Genomic DNA, 22,472 nt, shown 5'->3' on the forward strand with positions numbered 1-22,472 from the left:
TTAAAGTGATTATATCTAGAGTCTTTCTGGCTTCCTCCGTCCTTTTCCAAGCTGGTGTGCTGGCCTCTGCATGCCTCATGCTGACAGGCATTTGCAAGGTTGCTGTTCAAGCATCTGCCCACTTGACCCTCTCTCTTGGAGACCTGTTCTGAGGTTATCTCTTTGGATGCTTTTTCAGGGACCTCGGGGGAGCCCATGCTGCTGTGGGGTGTATGTGAGAGAGAGCAGCCCAGCAAACTCCCATCTTGAGGCACACAGAAGCAGGCTCTAGCGCCTCTTCAGCAGCCTCTTCCTACCCCAAGCTGGGCGGACCAGCATTGATCCGTGGATAAGTTGACTCAGGGTTTCAGGGTAAATTTTTTGACTGAAATTTCTCACCTTTTAGCCATACACTACTATCCCTATAGGATAGCACCCACACTTCATTAGTTACTACCAACGCAGACACTGTCTGAATACAAGTTTTCTAATATATATCAGCCAAAAGTGTACAATACAAAAACAGTACTTCTTCAACCGCCTCATTCAAATCACATCAGACATTCCATCAGTCACATTCACTTCCAGAATTCTGTTTGCTCACCCCTTCTTAACAGAGCTTTACCTTATTACTTCTATTAAAACAAATTTTCCCTTTAACAATCAATAACATCACAGAAGCATCCTCTGGGAGGAGAGTGTTACAGTAAATGGCAGATCAGCAATCCACATCATTGTTTAGCAGTAATTATCACTGGCAGCCCCCCCCTCCTCCCCATTGGTTTAGTTTGAGCATATCCTACAAATGGGATCTTCTCTGCCATTATAGAAGAAAGAAACATTGCTACTTAGTGTGGGACATTTCTTCTCTGTATTGAGCTGAGAGAAGACAGAGGTCTTGTTGCTGCTTCCTGCTATCGCTTGCTCTTCCAAACTACTAGCAAATCTTCCACCTGTTATCTTTCTCTAAGGTTATAAAAGTTGGCTGCCTGACCCAACCTGAGGCAAGACAGCATATGAGAGGGAGAAGAAGCAACACTGCTACTTGCTGCTGTTGCTTGCTCTTCCTCCTTTCTGCTCTCCCTAGGGGCGGCTGCCTGGTTTCCCTATCCCTTGCATGTTTGGGCCTCCTCAGATAGTGAGCCAGGGGCTGATAGTCTGCTAGCCAGGCTTTCACATGTTCCCTTCCTCTAAGACTATAAAAGCTGGCTGCCTGAGTCTGTGGTCTCACTGCTGAAGGGCTGACACCAAGGAGAGGTTGCCCCTTTGGGGGAGCTGCTTTGCACATGGAGCACAGTGAGGGCCAGACCCCTATTGGGAAGGGTGGGAGGATGTACTTTGTTACATTTGTTTCTTAACAACTTGGCCTGCCAGCAAATATGATCTCTCATATAATATATACAAGTGTAGCCGTGTTGGTCAGTCAGCAAAATACAACAAAATCCACAATTCTAATGGAGTTTAAATGTTATTGTCTGACTTTTATTACCCTTTATCCATGGTCTCCATATGGCCAAGAGGTGGTGACCTTTGCCTGGTAAATTTGTTTGGTTGGTAAATGTTAAAACAGAAGGGAGACTACTGAACAGTCTCTCTTCCTGTGCTAACAGAGTTGGTCTTGTCAGTGGTGTTGGAGTTCTCTGTTTGTTGTGCTGGGAGACATCGATATTCCTGTTGAGACCACTTTGACAGGAGCAACTCAGTCCAACAGTCTGTTCTTAGTAGTGTCAGGTGTCATCCACGCTGTAGGATACACTCTGGACTTAGTTTTCTGTGCTGAGCAGGATGATGATGATCTGGGTCTGATCTGGGACGAGAGGCTTGGTTGGCCCCTCTCTGCTCTCTTTGCCAACAAAGACCTCCTTATTTCAACAGGATTTTAGCTTTTAACTGGTTATGGGTAGTACGACAGGTGTGCTAGTTGTTAATCTGTAACTGTTAATGCATTTTAAGAGTTCTAAACTAATGTTTCATGTGGTTTGTTTAATGTATTTTTACTTGTTATATTACAGATTATTTTAGTTATATTGTTTATATTGTTTTAACATGTTTTTAACATTTTAATATGTAAGCCACTTTGGGCTTCTTGGGGAGAAAAGTGGGATGCAAATTACATAAATATATATCCTCACACTAGCTATGAAATGTCTTCTCTGTAGAGACTTGCCTGCCACACTTAGTGATGTAATTTTGCTATTGGGTGAATACTACTGTCACCATTATTTTTATGGATTCCTCCATTAAATTGGTATTCTGTGGGCTTTAGTGTTTATGCTTTTTTATGTCCTATTAATTTTAATGTATTTATGCTCATTTTCCTTCATTTGTACAGCTGTGAGAAGATTGTTTAAAACAGAATGCACTTATATATGTGCACAAATTTCAGACAACAAAATCTTATGTTGTCCGAAAATGCAGTCTAACTTCTAACCTTAAACTTCCAGAAAAACAATGGCAACTTGTTTCATTTCCAAAGATTTCTTATTCTGTTACATACTTGTCAAAATTGTATTTATTCAGTTTTAATCTAATATTCTTTGTGGTTTCTCTGCATCACACAAATGGGTTTCATGCCTGCACAGAATCACTGTTGGAACCATTTAGTTAGTAAAATTTTTGGCAATAGCTCCAGCCTCTTTCCTTAACATCCATGCTCCATTCCTCCAGTTCTGTTTTTTCACTACAGTGGTAGCATGATAGTGAAACTTCTTGGCTAGTATTTTGGTCTTTTTCTGTAGCTTTTATTTTTCCTGGTGAGTAGTGAATAATTTTTTATTTATTTTTTTACTGAAAGAGAGAAGTTGACAATGTTTTATTGTTCTTGAAGTTGTCAAGGCAAATGGGGTGGACTTATCGGCCCCTGAGGCCTGTGTCCACCACCTATCATCAGTGTCCTCAGTTGACTTACTGGTCATGCCTTGTTAGGTTCACCTTCCTAGTCCAACTCAGTGCTATTTTAGATTGAGCTACAACTCTTCCTTATGGTACAGTGGGCCCTTGGTATTCCACTGGGATTTGGTTTCAGGACACCCATGAATACCAAAATCCATGGATGTTCAAGTCCCATTATATACAATGGCATAGTAGAGTGGTGTCCCTTATTTAAAATGGTAATATCAAGGTTTGTTTTTTAGAATTTATACCTTTTAAAATATTTTCAAGTTGTAAATAGTTGAATCCATGGATACAGAGGGCCGACTGTAGCATGCCTGGGATGCTTACAGATACTACCCCGATAGACATGGGAGGAACAGCCAGGATCATTATGATGCTTGTTCATTGAAAGATTTGCACTTTTGTTGATTGCCTTGATAGCATAGAACACTTTCTGGGGAATCCAGGTTTCCTCCATGATATCATGATCGATAAGGGCACCTCTATTAGTATACTTACCATCTGGAGGAAAAGTATTATGACCACTCCCATAATTCATCACTGTTGAGAGAGCACAAATACCAGTACTGTTCCTAATCTTGCCACTGTTCGTACCACTCCTAGTCTCTGCAGTCACATCACCGTTCTTATTCCCAATTGCTAAGCCTTCCACTATTGCCAACAAGTCCCCTTCAAATGAAGCGATCTTTCCATCATCCAAGGTTGTCATTGACCATATTATTTCCCATTTCCACATTGTTCATAACTCAGATGATTACAATAACTTCATTGGTGACTCCCATACAAGAATTGCGACCAGATGACCCAGTTTTTTGTCATTCAGTCCACTACTAATTCGGCAGTAGTTCTTCCTTTGCTACCATCACTAATACTAATATCATCAGCAAAGTCTTCCTGGAAAAACATCATTCCTTCAAATCTCCTCCAAGCAAATTAAAAACATTGTTGCCTTGCACCAGATGAAATGGTTCTAGGGAAACGGCTGTTGGAGCATGCACGTTAAGGTGAGAGGATGGAGCTACCACCACAAAACTTGCTGGCTAGAATGTTACAATGATTCTACACAGGTGCAAGACCCATATATAGATAATAGCTACAACCTGTCCGTAACATTGTAACATTAGTTACCGCTGTGCTTTATTTGTATATTTTCAGGTGTAAGACGAAAGTGTATCCAGATAATCTTCCTACAACAAGTGTTGTCATTGTCTTCCACAATGAAGCTTGGAGCACTCTCTTACGAACTGTTCATAGTGTCATAAACCGGTCACCCAGGCACATGCTGGAAGAAATCATTTTAGTTGATGATGCTAGTGAAAGAGGTGAGAGATTCCATCTGGAGCCATTTGTATAATAATAATAATAATAATAATAATAATAATAATAATAATAATAATAATAATAATAATAATTTTTATTTATAGACCGCTATTCCGCAATGATCATAGCGGTGTACAGTAAAATTGCAATACAATACAAAAAAATTGCAAAGCCTCTCTCCCCCTCAAGATGGTGGTTGGAGGAGGGCTCTTTGTCTTCCAGCTCAAATGTATGTACAGCTCAAATGTAGCCTTCCATTCTCATAACTGTGGAGCTGTTTAATACATAGGCTGTTTGCTACATAGACATAATTTCTTCATAAAAGAGAATAATATGCAAGAAATCTATTTGGGATTTGAATACCAGAAGCAAGAATTGTGTTTCTGATTGCATGCATAGGGGGATTTTCTAGTGTGCCAGCTTTGCTCATTCCTTGAGAGGTCAGATTTGGCTATTAGTGACACATGCCTTGATTACATCCCATTTAGACTATTGTAATACAATCTATGTATTCCCCTATACAAACCTCTCAGAGTTAAGATCTACTGAAGAAGGGTTTCTGTTGGTCCCACCACCATCATAGGCTTGCTTGGTGAGGATATGAGAGAGAGAGAGAGAGCCTTCTTAGTGGCTGCTTCTACCCTCTGTAACTCCCTCCCATGGCAGGCTGGGCTAGCCCCCTCCCTGTCTTCCTTTTGCTGGCAAACAGATATTTTTGTTTAAGCAGGCTTTTAATGAATAAACAGGGGAGCTTTTTTAATTGGGATGTTTTCTTTTTCTTTTTGAACTTAGCATGTTTTTAAAATAATTTTACAGTGGGCTCTCGGTGTCCTGTCATATGCACAACTCTGTCTCCTGCCACCTCTGTGCGAGCGGAGGGACATAGCCTCTCCAGCCAGCCCCATCTCTGCCCCCTCCCCTTCTCTCAGACACCATGAGGAGGAGGGGGCAACTGCACTTGGTGGTACATCGGCATCTGCAGCATCTCCTCCCAGGCCAGGCCCTGCTGCCTCAACCCACTCTTGGGATAGCTCTATCCCCCCGCTGCCTTTTCCTCTTCAGCGGCACTTCATGGGGGAAGAGGGAGTGCTTCTCTGCTGGCTCCCTTGGTGGCCATGCAGTTCAGTCCGGAGCTGTCAGCTGAGCTCCACCACTGGCTCTTTTGGATGGTGGTCTTGGGGCTATCTGCAGAGGAGCCCATGGACAGAGTGCCATGGCTGCTGCTGCTGCTACAGCTGCCGCTCCAGGACTGGAGGAGTGCGCCTCTGCATGTGCCATCTTGGAGCAGACGCAACGTTTCCTTCCCTTTCCTCCTCCCTTTCCTCCCTCCCGCTCTCCTGATCCAGCCAGTGGAAATTCACAGAGAGGGGGGGAGGGAGAATGAGATTGCTCAAGACAATTGACTCCCCCTTTTTCTTTCCCTCCATTCCTTCCTCCATTGGGGGCAAATGCAGATTTGAGCATCCACAAATTTTGGTATCCATGAAGGGGGGATCCAGAACAGATCCCCCATGGATGTCAAGGGCCCACATTGTTTTATGTGATAATTTTAATTTTTAAATGTTTATTGTTTTGTTTTTTTAGTGACTCTCACTTTGGGAGAAAAGCAGCATGCAAATTATATAAATAAATAAGTAAAATATTCATTACATATGTTTTAGCCTTGGTTAAATTAGGTTGCATTCTTGTGAGATTCCATCACAAGGCAATGTAAGATCCTATTGCAACCTCCTTGTAATATACTAGACTATATTATCAAGATGGTCTATATTTTTAAAAAGCTTGCTTATACAGCTTATATATCTGTTTCTTTCATTTAATGATTCTCTTAATGCTATTAATTAGAAATAGTAGTTTGAACACTTCATGTAGTTCATATGTTAAAATAGAAATTACTCTGCATGTGTTAAGCAAAATTACACTCCTTAAGCAGCCTAGGGTCCTTTTAGTACTCAGACATGCATGAAATTAATATTAATTAAATCATGCCTATTGACTCTTTAAATGACTTTTTAATTTTGGGTTTGTAATTGTTTTAATAAGTAAAATGCATCCAAATTCTTTGCTACCTTTGGAATTCTGCTGAAAATGTTTTTTAAGAAAGGTTTTTCATATCCATGTAACATTAAGGATTGTTTCATTCAAGTAGTTTTTGACCAGAAGCTATTATAAGAAGCCTACTTTTTTAAAGAGGGAAAAAGCACACAGTTGGAGGGAATAATTTTAAAGAATTTGTATTTACTGACGAGGCAGAATCATGAGTGTTGCATAAATTTGAGGGCATTGGTGCCGCAGCAACCACACACTGTGGCTCCAATCCAGGCAGCATCTGCCCTAAATAGAAGCGGAAAAAATCCTCTCCTATTTGGGATGGGGGAAAATGCCCCTTTACTCTTAGAGGTGGCTTTTTGATGGCTCCAGGGCATGTGGCATCTAAATGCCACACCTCCAAGTCACCCAGAAGCTGCCTGGTATGTAATTGCCAGCATGGCTTCTGGCATCATGGGGGCATGGCACATGTAAATGCTATACCCTCAAGCCGGCTTGAAGCCGGCTGAAGCTGCCAGTCTGTTCCGGCCCTTAATGTGGTATCATTTTATTGTGTGCCGCTACAAAGGGAGCAGGGACTTTCTCCTTATATGGATTGCACAATCACTCCTGGTATAACCAGAAATGATGATTCATCGCTTCTAGTTCCAGGAATCAGTCAAGACCTGGCTAATTTTAAAGGCTGTTTCAGATTTATAGGAGGCAAGGGGATACCTACTGCCATGTTTTTGGGGTGGTTAAAGTTTTTTTTTTTTGAGGGGGGGAATAAACATTTTTTTAATGGTGGGGATGGGGGCTTCAGGGAATCTCAGGCAGGTTTCAAAGAGCTCAAAAGGAACTCCCAAGACTTCATGCAACTTGCAGTCTGCCCACCCTTTTTACAGAAATGTTAATGAATTGCTTGCATATAGATTGCCCTCATGAAACTATCTATTGTTTGCATGAAAAAAGCAACATTGATTATACAAAATAAGTTATTTTTTTTAAAAAAATAAGAGAATGTCCTCTGAACATTATTAAGAAATTGTTGGTTTCTCATTCAAAATAGTTGAAGAATTTAGTTATTATTTCATATGGGAAAATTTGCCTCAATCAAAGAAACATCAGGTTCACTGAAAAGTACAAACTACGTCGCCTCTTCTAATGTGCAGATCTGAAATCCACGTTGTTGAATATGTGCGGAGGGGCGACCTCCGCTATTTGTAATGGCGCTCGCAAATGGGGCTTGAATAAGTGCAAGCTTCCGTTTTCACGAGGGGGGCTTCCGGAATGGATCCCCTGCGAGAATGGAGGGCCAACCATAGTTTTATGTTAAAACCTGTAATCTAGAGTTAAAATCCAAGTGTTATTTGCAACTAAAATAAACCTATTAAATCAGTGCTATGTCAATACTTAACAAAGTTCCATTGATTCACTGAGTCTACCCTAAGTGGGACTAAGGCCTGGATTTAGATCTAGATTGGTGTGTTTTCTTTTGAAGACTACAAAATAACGTTTGAAATGTACTAAGTGCTCAACAGAAAAATAAACTAATTTACTTGGCTTTCATGGGATTTGGAATTCAGATGCTTGTGTAACAATCCAGAGTTAAACACTATTAAGAGTATTATATTTAAACTTGTATTTAATCTTTATGTTAATATGAATAGGTCCACAACAATAACAGCATTGATATTGCCTACTTTTCATAGATTAATATCAGCAATAACTCTCTAAATTGCAATTTAGAGAGTTATTGCTGTTACTAATGAGTAAAAAGAAGTTCTGAAGATAAGATCAATGTTTGGACAGGTGTACTTAAATGACTTTGTAGTACATGTCCCTGCTAATATATCCTCATAATTGCAATGGAATCTTATGCCTGTTACCTGAAATTATGCTCTGCTGAACACAGCAGAACTCACCTCTAAATAAAAATGTAGGATTGACTGTAAATAGCTGAATTAAACTATTCTTGAAGCTTTTCAGAGAAGCTCTTCTGTAATATGTGGTGTGGAAAACAAACAGAGAGACATACATACTGCATATAATCATCTTCAAGTCAAAAAATGTATGCCAAAACATTGACCCAAAATCTTGGAGCAACTTTGTATACAGGTCAATTGCTCAGAAAAATGGTGGCGGATGTTTCGGATTTCTCTGCCATGGCACAGAGAGCAGAGGTTGTCCTTAAAAAAGCGTGAACCAGAGCTGCAGCAGAGAAATCCAAAAGTCCATCTGGGGAGACTGCCCTGTTAAAGAAGCACAGCCCTCCTGTACCACTCTCCCTGCCTTGCCAGTGAACTCCAAAAGAGTTGCTGCCACCATAGCAGCAACAGCACTAAGCACTGAGAGGCAGCAAGGATGTCTCAATGGTGGTGGCTGTCACACTGCCACTCAAAGCAGCACCATGAGGCAAGGAAAATACTGGGGATGCAGCAGTGGTGCCAGCACCCTTGACTTATCCAGAGATCATTATTAAATTCCATAATTTTGATCCCAGAATCTGCCCTCAACTTATACATGAAGCCAACTTCCAGTTGATTATATACAGTAAATGGAAAGAGGTCTAACAAAAATAATTGCAAAAATTAAGTAAGGTGCTTTGAAACTGAGTTTTAAAACAATGTTCGCCTTGTAAGAAAAGTTCTGTCTTTGAAACAAATAGAAGTTAGCTATATGGTTAATTGGATTGCCTCTGTCTCTGGTTTTGTCAAGTGAGATTTCCTGTAGACAAAATCATTTCCTTCTGCTTTTGTGTTTTGTCTTTTTAGATTGTAAGCCTGAGGGCAGGGAAATGTCTAATTAACAATATGTAAGGCACTCTGAGAGCCTTTTAGCTGAAGAGTGGGGTATAAATACTCTAGATAGATAGATAGATAGATAGATAGATAGATAGATAGATAGATAGATAGATAGATAGCATTTATTGAGTGTTACATTGATGCATTTAAGCTATCATTTGTTCATGTTTTGAGATAAATAGCATTTATTGAGAGTGTTACATTAGTGATGCATTTAAGCTATCATTTGTTCATGTTTTGCAGACTTCTTGAAGAGGCTCTTGGAGAACTATGTGAAAAAGTTACAAGTACCAGTTCATGTTATTCGAATGGAACAGCGTTCTGGACTAATCAGAGCCAGATTGAAAGGAGCTGCTGCTTCTAAGGGCCAAGTCATTACCTTTTTAGATGCTCATTGTGAATGCACAGTAGGATGGCTCGAGCCTCTGTTAGCACGCATAAAAGCTGACAGGTGGTTATTTTATAAAACATGTTGAAGGTTAATATTTACTAATTCAGCTAAACTGTTTTTGAAAAGCACAGAATCTTCCAAAGCAGTGTGTAAACTATGTACAGCATTACCCCCATATTCATAGTAGATATGTTCCTGTACTTTGCATGGAAACCCAAAACCACAGATAGTAGCAAACCATATTGAAATGAATGACTTCTGCCAGAGGCTGACCACAGAATCATGCTGGACAACCTAGATATTCCTATAGAGAACACGTCTCTAGTCATTTCTTAATCCTGTAGCATGACTCTGGCCAACTTCCTGGAAGCATATCATAGAGTTGTGCTGGAGGTAAACAGTATTGCCTTCAGGAGTGTTTCTTAACTGTACACTAGAATATACGAGATGTGATCTGTAAATAATTATTTCAAAGACATGACCTTATGTTATTTATACACAGAAAAACTGATGATTTGGTAGAAAAACTGATGTCCTCCACGAGTTTTCAACAAGAGTTCTTTTAAAGGTTCAACTGCTAATAATGAGCATGATCCAACTAGAGTTAAACATCATTGATATCATTAAGGTCCATTGAAGTAACTGAAACTAATGGGATTTCATATTTAAGGAAATTAAGTGCTTAGCATTGACTCGACCATGCCTATTTAAATATTTTTGGAGATGCATGTTATCTTGGAATGTTAGATTTAAAACTCTTGAATGCTGTTCAGCTTCACAACTTGCTTTTAATCTCTACAACCTGTATCATCAGTGTTATAAATTCATTTATACAAAATATTTGGAAGGATGAGGCATTATGATGAACATAAACAATGGCTGGTGTATTAGAACCATGTAACAGAAATATTCAACTTCTCTGCATGGAACAGTTGATTGTCCTTTTATCTGGCCCAGACTGACATACTGTTTTAAAGGGACAATTGTTCGTTCAGTTTTCCTTTGTGCCAATATAATTTAAATCATGCAGACATAAAAGGTGTGTATTAACAGCATAATTCTATGCACGTGTGTGTGCCTTCAAATTGCTTGTCAACTTATAATGACCCCATGAATTTTATCGGGTTTTCTTAGTCAGGGTTTTCTTAGTTCACTATTTTATTCCTCTGAAATATAGCCTACAGCACTTGGAATTTGTTGGCAGTACATTTACTCAGATGTACTTGCTCACAAGAAAATGTGCTTAGAATTGTAATACAGTATTAGTAAGATGATTTTGTGTGGTAGTAACAACTGCATGTATTATACAGTGTATTATATCTTTCTCCTGTAACAATGTTTGCCATTTCTTTCTTTAGGAGAACAGTGGTTTGTCCTATCATTGATGTCATCAGTGATGATACCTTTGAATATATGGCAGGTTCTGATATGACATATGGTGGATTCAACTGGAAGTTAAATTTCCGATGGTATCCTGTCCCTCAAAGAGAAATGGATCGAAGGAAAGGTGACAGAACTCTTCCAGTCAGGTGAGAAAATTGATTATAATGATTTCAATATCTGGTTTTATATATATCAGTTCTTAGTGTCTACTAAAATACTGATAATATCCGGGTTTGTTTAGCTGATAGTAATTTAAAAATAAATCTCTATATTAGAAGGAACCATAAAGTTGGAATGGGTTGTGAGAAATATATAATTGGAAACTATTAAGTTGATAGAGGACATAGTAAATCAACGTGTATTTCTGAAAGTCAGCTGAAACTAGAAGATCTTTTTATGTCTTAGTCAGTACTTGCAAGATTGAACTCTTGCATAAAGGACTGATGCGTTTTGCTACCTGTACTTCAATGAACTTTATAATCAGTCACTTTGCTGTATATCTCTATAGTGTGGAAAAGAGAAGTTCTTTTCAAGTTAAGCTTCTAGGAAAGCATTCCATTTTATACATAATCTGGCCCTATGACCATCAGTTTAGCAGAAAACAAGATTATTTAAAGTCAAGCTAGTGATTTTTCCCTGCCTGGCACTCCAGAGGAAATATAATTGTTAATTAAGCAAGATTTTTTAAAAAGAAAAAAAATCACCAAGTGAGTACTAAGTGTGCTCAGTGTCCTGCAAGAGATACCAGAATGTTGAGGACATTGGTTGTACAGGTGGAAAAGGGGATGTTGGTCTGCCCAAGCATCTGCCAATGTATTATATCCTAGAGCTTGGTATGTAGGAAGAGTATATTCTGTAGATTAAAAACAGCAACAGCAACTACAATTCATTATTTAAATGAATAGACCAATTGAACTGGAGAAATTAAAACAATAAATGCAGAGAGAACAGATAAAAAAGAGTTAAGCAATATTTTTTTTAAATTGCAATTTGTTCAGTAATAAAAACATCTTACATGCAACCCCCTTCCAGGAACATAATATATAAATACATCTGTTGAAGAAAAGTCAAGCAGCTTAAAACTGAGATCAGTGGAGTGTGAAGAACTGAGTATGCTGTGGAAAAAATACAAGAGCAAATTGCAGTTGCTTCCATTTTCAGATTAACAGTGTCAGATTAACCTTGGAGCAATTTGTCTGCAATAATAAATGCCAAAGTTTTGTTTTGTTTTTTGACTTTGTAATATTTATTTATTTATTTATTTATTTATTTAACTTTAAGTATTTATAACCTGCCCTTCAGCTGATAAGACTTCCACGGCAGTTTACAAATCACTAACTTAACAGTTCCCTGCCCTCAGGTTTACAATTTATATATAACACAGATACATAAGGAAAAAGGAGTGGTGTAGGAGAGGGGAATTAGGTCCGCCAGATGCTGGTTATTCTCCTCTGCCTCAGAGGCTAGAGCAGTGACAGTTGGAACATGGAGACAGGGCCTCTCTCCATCTGCATGAGCAAGGCCCAGTGGAGCGGTGTTTGGATGCTCTTCTGTCCCTCAGAGGCCAGAGCAGTTGCAATTAAAACATGGAGGAAGGGCATTGCATAACCAGAGAAATTCTGATTTATGTATTTATCACTCTGTGTGGGTAAAGTCTCCCCTTGTGACAGCAAGAAGCCTTTCTTCCTATTCCTGCAGCACCAGGAACCCTCACTTGGAATACAGGAGGTGAGCATTGAGGAAGAAGGGCTGCTTGCCATCACAGAGGGATTAGACTTGTGATTTTTGTGCTAGCTGATAGATGAAGCAGCAAAGTGCCACCTTCATGGAGGATGAGGAGGTGCTGCAGCCAGGGAGTCAGTAATACAACCACTGCTGCTGCCTCCCCTGGCACCATGGCTACTCCTGTGTGCTTGTCCTCTCCTGACGCAATGGCAGCCATGAGCCACTGCTTCCAGGAGATGGGCAGCTCCTTCTCTGGACACTAGCCTCATTTTGCCTTCAGAGAGATGGTGGCAGCAGCTGCTGTGGAGCACTCCCTAGATCTGCTGTATTCCAAAAAACAATGAATTCCAAACTCTAAGACACTTCTGTTTCCAAGGAGTTCGGATAAAGGCAACTCAGTCTGTACAGCATTTTGCCACCCCCAAACGAACTGAATTCACTGTCAAGAAAGGGCAATATTCAAAGTGGAATTTAAATTATTTGTATCTTATCACAGAACACCTACAATGGCAGGAGGCCTTTTCTCTATAGACAGAGACTATTTTCAAGAAATTGGGACATATGATGCTGGAATGGATATATGGGGAGGAGAAAACCTTGAGATTTCATTCAGGGTAAGTCAGCTTTCTTTCAATTCATTTATTATGGGATATATTTACTGCAGACTGAAAAGATACAGCTGTAGTACAGTCACCTGTACTGGGCAGTATTGACATACCAGAGGACAAATGAAAATGTAAATGAACAGTTAGTGGAATTCCTCAGTAATTCACTATTCTTTAAAACAAGTATTGTGCAAAATCAATGCAAATCACAGGCTGCATACATTTGAATAAAAAGCTCTAAGGTCTGGTGACATCTCAGTGTCTCTGTGCATATCAAATTAAATTTAGGTAAGCCCGTCATACTGCTTTGTTACAGGTGGTGTTCTAATGCACAGATTGTATACTTCTTTGTGCATAAACCCCATGCCTTTTCACATAATATTGATCAATAGTCTGTCTTCCATCTTAAATGCAATATCTGTATTATTGTCATTATTAATATTATTTTATTTACTTTTCTTGCCTCAATAAAATGGGTGAAGAGTAGGATATCCAGAGAGAGTTTGGCAGCATGCAGAGTGAAGAGCAGTATGCACAGCCCAAATATGTAAAGCACAGTACATTATATGTATAAATTAACTTATATGCTTCTGATGCAGCTTTTTAGTCTGACTTGCAGCTTTAGTTTCACACTCAACAGGAATGACACTGAACAGTTTTTAATTATATACTTTTTTATTGGTGGCCTTTTGACGTTTTCAGATTTGGCAGTGTGGTGGAACTTTGGAAATTGTGACTTGTTCACATGTTGGGCATGTTTTTCGGAAAGCCACTCCTTATACATTTCCAGGAGGCACAGGGCAAATAATTAATAAAAATAATAGACGACTTGCTGAAGTTTGGATGGATGAGTTCAAGAATTTCTTCTATATAATTTCTCCAGGTGAGCAATGGTTTGTATGATACGGTGAACATACATAGCTGATACATATAGCCTACTGGATTCGTCTTATCAGGTTTTCTAGCAACAGGTTTCAAACAGAGATGCTGTTGTTTTAGCCTAGGACCTTGTCTGTGCAAATAATGTTTATATCACTAAGTTATAGTCTTTCATATCCTCTTTCCCTCTCTGTAAGACACTGACTTTATTTAACTCCAAGAACACACGTCAGGGAGGAAACCAGAAATAGTTCATTGGAAAGATCAGCACAAAAGTACATCCTTTGCCAGATCTGACTTAACAAGCTAAGTTCACTTCTATAACTCCCTTGGCCTTTCCCTCCTCCCATCAACATTATTTCCCACAGTGTTTCAAGCAACTGTATGTCCTTAGTTCACACACAACAGGCCCTCCCACAGTTGTTCTCCCACTCCTTACATACACAAACCCCAACGTGGCGACAACACGGTTAAGCAGGTCTAACTTTAACATGACTGAGAGTTATGAGGTGCAACACTAGCACTCCTCAACCCTATGTGGGATTGCTGCAGGTAAACATGTGCATTAGAAGGACAAGTTTTAATATGTCTAAGCATTGAAAACATTGAAAGGTCACAGCCAGTAATCGAGACTGAGCCACTGGTTTGCTAAATGGCATGAAATAGTTTGTCTTAAAATTGTTTTAAATAGTTGTGTTTTACTTTAGGATTGTCAACAAATTTAAAAGAAGTGTCCCAAAGTGTGCTTTTTCCTTTCCTTTCCTTTCCTTTCCTTTTATTCTCCCCCACCTCTTTTTTTCCCCCCACTGATACAGTACAGACGACCACTGCACTCTATGAAAGGTGTGTTGGAAGAGTCTTAAAAGTTGCAATTCAGTTTTTGGTGAGGGACAGAAAAAGGCAGTTGGTGGGACATCGAAAGCTGCAGTTAATAGTTGAAATCTCCCATCACTACTATGTCTCTCCTATCTGAGAGAATGGTCATCTGTTCTAGAAAGGCATCATCCAGTTCCTCCGTCTGACTTGTTTCCCTCCCCTTTAATTTTTATCCAGATGCTCTCCACCTGGCTTCCAGGATTTAAATCCTGGGTCTCTTCACAGGTGTAGACATCCCTGACAAATAATGCTGCTACTCCTCCTTTCCTGTTTGGCCTATTTCTCTTTAAAAAGTGCTAGGTGTTCAAGTTCATTTTGAACAGGAAAAACAGTTAGTTCTTAAACTGTGTATTCTTGGTGCATTGGTTGTCTTGCCAAAATAATTATGTACATGTACAGTTCCTGCTGTTTTTTATTGTGTTAGACTGGTTCACAATGCAATAGTGTACTTGGATTGAAATATTACCCAACAGTATCTGAAACATCCCTTTCTCTCATTCATCCTTGGTTGTTATGAAAAATAGTTGAGAGATTGTGCTATTTTTACTGGAATATCTACTGTATAATGTTATACTTAACTGTTAGTTTATTTGTACTATGTTTATCCTGCTTTTCTCTCAACACTACCAAAGACAAAAAGCAAACAGTAAAATACTTTTAAAATTTTAGAAGCAGTAAACAAGTTAAAACACCAAGAAAGTGGACTTCTGTGAAAACATTATTTGTACGATCTCTTTAGCCTGTGGTGCAATTATTCCTTTGGAACAATGTTTGAATTTCACAATCTTCAATGCAGGTCTGAGTTCTTTTGGTAGGTGGTTCCCATGCCTGGAAATTGACTAGTCAACCTGTTCTGGATGGGTTAGTATTCCTATTAATGGAACAGGCACATAGATGGGGATTCATAATTATCACTGAAAGACCACTGAGTTTATCTTCCTTGCCAACAACAACTGAACTTGGGTTAGAATGAACATGCATTTGTAGTTCACAGTATAATAACTTAGATTACTGAAATAATCCTTACATGACCCAGTTTACTAGAAAGACTGCTTTCCTGTATACTGATCAACCTAGGATTTAACATGGCTGGGAAGATTCTGTTTGCATTGCCCTTAATGAGTCTGGCACGCAAGGGCAGCCACAAATGGCACAGCCTTCTCAGAGGTAGCCCTGGCAGTGGAATTCCTGTCTGGTGAGGTTCTGGTTGTCACCCCACAGTTGTCATTTAGGTGCTAACCACAAATATATTTTTGTGCAGCCATTAGGAGATAAGTAATGACTTCAGGGGAGGTGACATCCGGGACAGAAAATAGTGAACTGACCTCTTTCACAGGGCTCCATGAGAGAGAGAGGGTGGCAGTGGTGTTATCACCAATTATGAGGCAAGATCCGATGAGTGATTTGCCTTCCTAAACAAGGAGAGATTAAAGGGATAGCCCACAAGAGTCTGAGAACTCCACCAAGCTTGTAGTGACTGCAACAGCCAACTGTGACTGGAGAGAGGATCTTGGAACAAATTCCATCAGCTAATCCTGTTGCCACAAGCTTTTAATGAATACTAAACCAGCAAACACATTCTCTCTTTTTAAAAAACTATCCATGTAACAACAACATGATTTACTAGTAAAAAAAAATATCTTTGAATCAGTGGCTTCATCAGTGCTTGTGAGCTTCCTGCCTTTCATGTTAATGTGAGAAAACTTGAGCACTATTTTTAAAAGAAAAAAAGAAAACGGTTTTAAGATCGTACGCTGAAATCAGAAAATCTAATATGTTTTGTGAAGAAAGGACAAAATTACTTAATTTTTTAATGGATAAAGAATATAAAAATAATGTGAAACAATGGAAATAATTATTAAAGATGGAAGATTTTGTAGCACCTAATGAGTAAAATGCTTTAGAGAAAGAGACTGATTTGTTTTGGGGAGTGGAATTGTTTTGGCTGAGAGAAGTACTGAAAGCAAGCAGAATAACAACAGAGATTAAATGCTGGGCTGTGTCATCTCAACATTCCTTTGGAAGAGGGATTGAAGAGATAGATATCTTAACTCTGTCAAGATTTTGTTGAAGAGGAGATGGTTAAAGATGCAACTTTTGCAAGATTAATTTGCAGAGATGTGACAGATGATAAGGGAGGAACTTAAATGGATGATAAATGATTTTATAATCGTTAGAGTGAATTTTAGATTGAAATTTGGACTAAGTGAGGAACCAAAAGATGAAGATGTAGAAGAATTAACTGGAAGATGAAGAATTGGGAGAAGCTACAGTACTTGGGATAAAGAAGACAGAGGAGTCAGTTTGAAGTCAAAAGGATGTGATGGGGGTTTGTTCCCTGACTGGGAGGACTTTGGTGTTTTGAAAGTGATATGGGAAGAGTGGGGCAACAATGATAAGGACATCATAATCAACATAGGGTGAAAGAAGGGATTTCGGAGGTCCAATAGAAATGTTTTTCACAGAAGATTTCCCCCTTCCCCTGCCATTTTAATTTGGGTAGGAAATGCCCTGTTTGGTCAACAGCAATGATTTTGTGAGGGGTGGGGGACCAAATAAATATGAAGATGTTAGATTTGGCTTTTGGGGATTGAAAGAATTTAGGTTTGGCTTTTCTGGATTAGAATACTAATACTGGGGCTTGAGTGATTTGGTCTAAGAAGATCTAAGATTTTAGGGTAAGGGATAGACTACGAAAGAGATTATCTTGGAAAAAGTTACTAACTATTATTTATACTGGTTTTAATCACTTGGATATATACAAAAAGAAATGAAAATAATTTAAAAGGAGATAGAGGATTGTGGTAAACTGAGAATTGTTGAATTGTTAACTCTTTTTGAAAAATGAAAGGAATAATGTAAAATTTTGTTTTGTGGATAGGCAGAATATAGAGCTGCTGTTATAATAGATGGATTTTAAATGAGAAAATGAAAGGGGTTAAATTGATTACTTTAATAGAAATATGTACCTATAAGAGGCAAGATGTTATAGCTTTGTTTAATGTACCGTGAGCTCTGTAAAATAGTTTCTGTTGAAAGAGGTCTATAGGTGAGAAATAGTATTTGATTCAGATATTCTTAAACAATCCATATCTACTTTAAAACTTTATAGTAAAATACACAGTCAAAGCTACAGTGCAAAAGGGCTTTGATTTCATAGTCTCCTTTCAGAAATATGTGTAAAGTGGCACTTCTATTTTTGTACAACACGCTCAATGTGTTCCCATTTTGTTATGGTCTTGTGTCTAACAGTTATATTCACTTCTCTGCAGGTGTTACAAAGGTAGATTATGGAGATATATCCTCACGAGTTGGACTGAGACACAAACTACAGTGCAAGCCTTTTTCCTGGTACTTAGAGAATGTTTACCCTGATTCCCAAATACCACGTCACTATTTCTCTTTGGGAGAGGTAAGGATTTGATAATACACATTTTGAGAATTCACAAATTTGTAATGTTTCTTTTGAGCTGGTGTACAAATAAATATGACACAAATGAACATTTGTGTCTTTACATGTTCAAAGTGTAATGTTTGATGCAATGGGTTTAAGGCAAATTTATATCCACAGTCTCTAATGCTGGTATTTAGATCTACACTCCTTATTCATATCAAATAAATTAAGTCTTCAGAGGAATTTGTTCTTTATTCTGCTTAGAATAGCCAGAGTTTTCATGATGCCATTGATGTGCATTGTACTTTCTTAGGCACTGTACAGACCACCCCTACGGGGCGCCGTCATTACATGCAAGGAGTGGTGCTTCCAGACACGACTCGCCCCTCGCACATGACAAGGGCGTCAAAATAGTGGCGCTCTGTACATATGGGTGCTGCCATTTTGACGTGACGGACGCATAGCACGTGCCGGTGCCTTTGTGACGCCACAAGTGTGCCATTGGCACCTTGCGGCGTCACAAAGGCACCACAAGAACCCACTTTTTGCGGGTTCTTTTTGCTCCGTGATGGAGCCGCGCAGTTTGTCCTCTGCAGCTCCCTCATGGAGCAAACCAGGGCGGTAGGAGACTGCCCTTTTTGGGCAGTCTGTATTCCGCCTTAGCTGATCCAATTGATTACTGTGGATAAGTTTAGGACTGAAATGAAAAAATACTTGTTTTTGCAAAGCAGCCTCCTTCCAGTTATTTAGCACACTTCTATGTAGTGAGCCCTTGGTATTCACATCAGTTTGTTCCAGACACACGCACACACCCCGCAGATGCCAAAAACCACAGATGTTCAAGTCAGTATTTGACATTTAAAATTACTTGGGCGGCAAATTTCAGGCACCAGGAAGGCATTCTTCCTGTACTATTTCCCACCCTCCCATCATGAAGGATCTACCAGGATTTAAACTGTTTCCTGACTCTGTTTTCTACCTTCCCAACCTTTCCATCACATAGTCTCTGGCAGATCTTAAACACTTTTGTCATCAATCCAGCTCAGAGAAGGGCGATAGAAGGAACTGGGCAAAGAGGTGTTTTGGCAGAAAGTGATTTAAATTCTATCAGAGGCTTCCTTGTAAGAAGCTGAGAAATGAAGTAAGGCTGGTGTTTGAATTCTGGGAAAGGCTTCTTTGTGAGAAAGTGGGAAATAGAGTGAAGCAGGGGTTTAAATTCTGGCTGTGGCTTTGTGATGTGAAGGTGGGAAAGAGAGTGAGGAAGAGGTTTAAATTGTGACTGTGGCTATGTGATGGAATTGACTTTCATGGGGAAGGGAGGCATCGGCTTGCTGCAACAGCCTCCGCTATTGCACTGGGACAGCTTCTCAGCCTGGTGACCACAAGTTGTTGTTTTTTAAATGTTTCTTCATTTCAGTTTGCAGTTGCTCAAATCGCAGATATTAAACCTGTGGATGCCAATGGTCCACTGTACTAATCACAAAGTAATTAACCTATAATATGTAATAAATCTATGAACCAATTGATATGACCCAATGAACAAAGCAATCAGCATAAAAGCACACTGTCTTCTCAGTTCCAAATCCTATGGAATAAAAATGTTGTTGCTTTTCTGTGCAAAGAGACCAAGAAAGAATGCAGAGTTTCTTTTCCAGGAATGTATTCTGTAGCTTCAGAGCCACAATCAGGAAGACTCCCAGTTGAAGTTAATCTTGTTTGCTTGCTGGAGGGATATCACTTACTTTAGAATGTTGCATCCCTTTAAGGTGATTGGCTTCGCAACAGGTTGCAACTGTAGTGCTACCCAACCAGGGTTGATAACACACAACTTGGTTTGGGCTTTATTAGCACAATGTTGAATTGGCACCAAGTCAGGAGTCATACCAGCATTTAATAAGGATGACACTTTCCTCACCCCCTTTTTTCCTGGCAGATGGTGGCTCTTAGCAACTTGGCAACCCAACCATATGGGTCTGTGTTCAAAGTGCTCAGCAAATCCAGGAGAGCCTTTCCCATATGGAAATGTAGCCAGTCAAAAGAAGGATAAAGATCAGTTTCCTGTTCCCCTTAAGAATAAAAAGAAGGTAGTTGTGTTTTTTATACAGTATATTGAGGCTTCCAAATTATTTACCCTGCAGTTTAAAATTTTCCAAAATGCTGCAGACTGCTGTGTCAAATCACAGGATTCCTCAAATCAACATTGATGTATAGCAGGATTCACAACAACACCATATGTAGCCCAAGATTTGGTTGTGGCCTTTCTCAATTACATTTTGAGTGTTATCCAGTTCAAACAGCTTGCAGATTTTTCTTCACATGCATCCAAATGTCTCTTTGAAATTGCTAAGTATTATCCTCGTAAACCATCTGACTCCTTAAATTGACACTTTTGGCTGATTTTGACTGTTTCTTCCCTTTGTACCTCTAAAGACTGTCTCAGAGGTTACACTCAGACTTGGAATGGTCTGATGTTAGACTTTTGAATAGGTTTCATTATCCCTGAAGACTAAACTGTCATGTTCAGTGCTTTTCCCCTCTGTTCCAGAACCCTTTTGTAGTCAAAGAAATTATGGTTCTGTTGAACAAAATCAAGCCCTGATGAGCAGAGGGGTAGTTAGACGGGTTTTACTCTTGGTGTTTTGCTGTAGAAAGATGGTGACTTACATACCACTCTGAATATCAGACATTAATTAGTTCTTCATTCCAAAAAGGTTTAGAATAGTCACACTAGTGAACATCTTGATCTTTCTCTGTGGAGAAAATCACTTCATTACCACTTACCAGTGATTTGGAAGAAACATACTTCCATAATGCTATCTAATCTGGTCATCAGAACTTCCCTCATTTCACTTTGGACAACAAGCTGCTTCAGTTTGCATTTTATTCTTTTGTCTTACTGAGTGCTTGTGATATTTATGAAATATATAGTACAGCCAGTCCCTCTGTATCCACAGATTCCTTATCAATGGATTCATCCATCCACAGCTTGAAAATATTTTAATTTAAGTTTAAATATATACATTTCAAAAAGCCATTTTATTTTTTGCCATTTTATATAAAGGTTATCATTGTACTGTGCCATTATATTTAATGGGATTTGAACACCCATGGCTTTTCGTTATCTACAAGGGGTCCTGGAACCAAAGCCCAGTGGATATCAAGGGCTCACTGTAACTAGCCACCTTCTGTGAAGTACGTTAGTGTCCTCAAATCAGGACAGGTAACCTTGGCAGCTGCAGGGATCAGTTTCCCCCAGTATTGCTGAGTTGATGCTGTAATTATATAAAAACAAGGAATTAGAGATACGTGTCTCTTGTTTTAAAGTGAAATCATTTGTCCAAATGCTGCAAAAATGGATGAGGGGAGGGGTGCACAAAGGCCTGATTTATATAAACATGGTTCTTCGTCTTTATCTATTTAGACTAAGAGATTGGGCGTTCTTTGTAATTTGTCAGATAATCTATGTTTTTCTGGGATCCCTTTTTATCACCTTCTGGCCAACTGGGCTTTGAACTTGTGACATCAGTAAAATCCACACAGACAGAGTTAACATCAGTATTGCACTTAAGCATTTTTAAGTTTGGGATCTCAGTTATCCCTATGGGAGAATGAGCAGGCTCTCTATTAGTCTTTTCACTTATTATAAGTACTCATAGGTACATAAATATATAGGCTCCCCTTAGGGAAAAACAGATATTTCTGTGTCTAGGCATATTGCTTTCATTATACAGGGCACCTTTCCCTTACACAGGGGGTCTGTTCCGGACCCCCCCCCCCGGCGCGGATGCTCAAGCACCATTTAAAACAATGGGGCTCATGCACGTGGCACGGCATGGTGTGTGCGCTGCAGGCGAGGGTGCCATTACCTTTTATGGCAAGCAACTTTCAGCATAAACTGAAAGCCGTGTAAAGCAACTTGGAAAAAGCATGCATCTGAGAATTGTTCTTGATCCCATTTTAAGGGTAAGGATGGACAGGATCACTAAATAAGTCCTTAGTGATGCTAATGGTCTCCATTTCGCTATGTGTTGATCTCCATACATAAAATGGTGTCTATGCCGACTTTCTATTTATTTATTTTTTATTGTTTTCAGATAAGAAATGTGGAAACAAATCAATGTCTAGATAACATGGCAAGAAAAGAAAATGAAAAAGTTGGAATCTTTAACTGTCATGGAATGGGTGGTAATCAG

General features: G+C 39.2%; 1 protein-coding gene across 1 annotated transcript in view; it reads left to right on the forward strand.

The window, feature by feature from the left end:
• GALNT1 (polypeptide N-acetylgalactosaminyltransferase 1) overlaps positions 1-22,472 on the forward strand; it is a 54,039-nt gene that overhangs the window by 24,796 nt on the left and 6,771 nt on the right. Inside the window, exons 4-10 of the mRNA XM_042474906.1 lie at positions 4,030-4,196; positions 9,270-9,477; positions 10,776-10,946; positions 13,022-13,139; positions 13,833-14,013; positions 18,158-18,297; positions 22,374-22,472. Coding sequence (XP_042330840.1) covers positions 4,030-4,196; positions 9,270-9,477; positions 10,776-10,946; positions 13,022-13,139; positions 13,833-14,013; positions 18,158-18,297; positions 22,374-22,472 — 1,084 coding nt within the window. The remainder of the gene's footprint in view (positions 1-4,029; positions 4,197-9,269; positions 9,478-10,775; positions 10,947-13,021; positions 13,140-13,832; positions 14,014-18,157; positions 18,298-22,373) is intronic.

Source organism: Sceloporus undulatus, chromosome 6, assembly GCF_019175285.1.
Source record: "Sceloporus undulatus isolate JIND9_A2432 ecotype Alabama chromosome 6, SceUnd_v1.1, whole genome shotgun sequence".
Classification (NCBI taxonomy): domain Eukaryota; kingdom Metazoa; phylum Chordata; class Lepidosauria; order Squamata; family Phrynosomatidae; genus Sceloporus; species Sceloporus undulatus.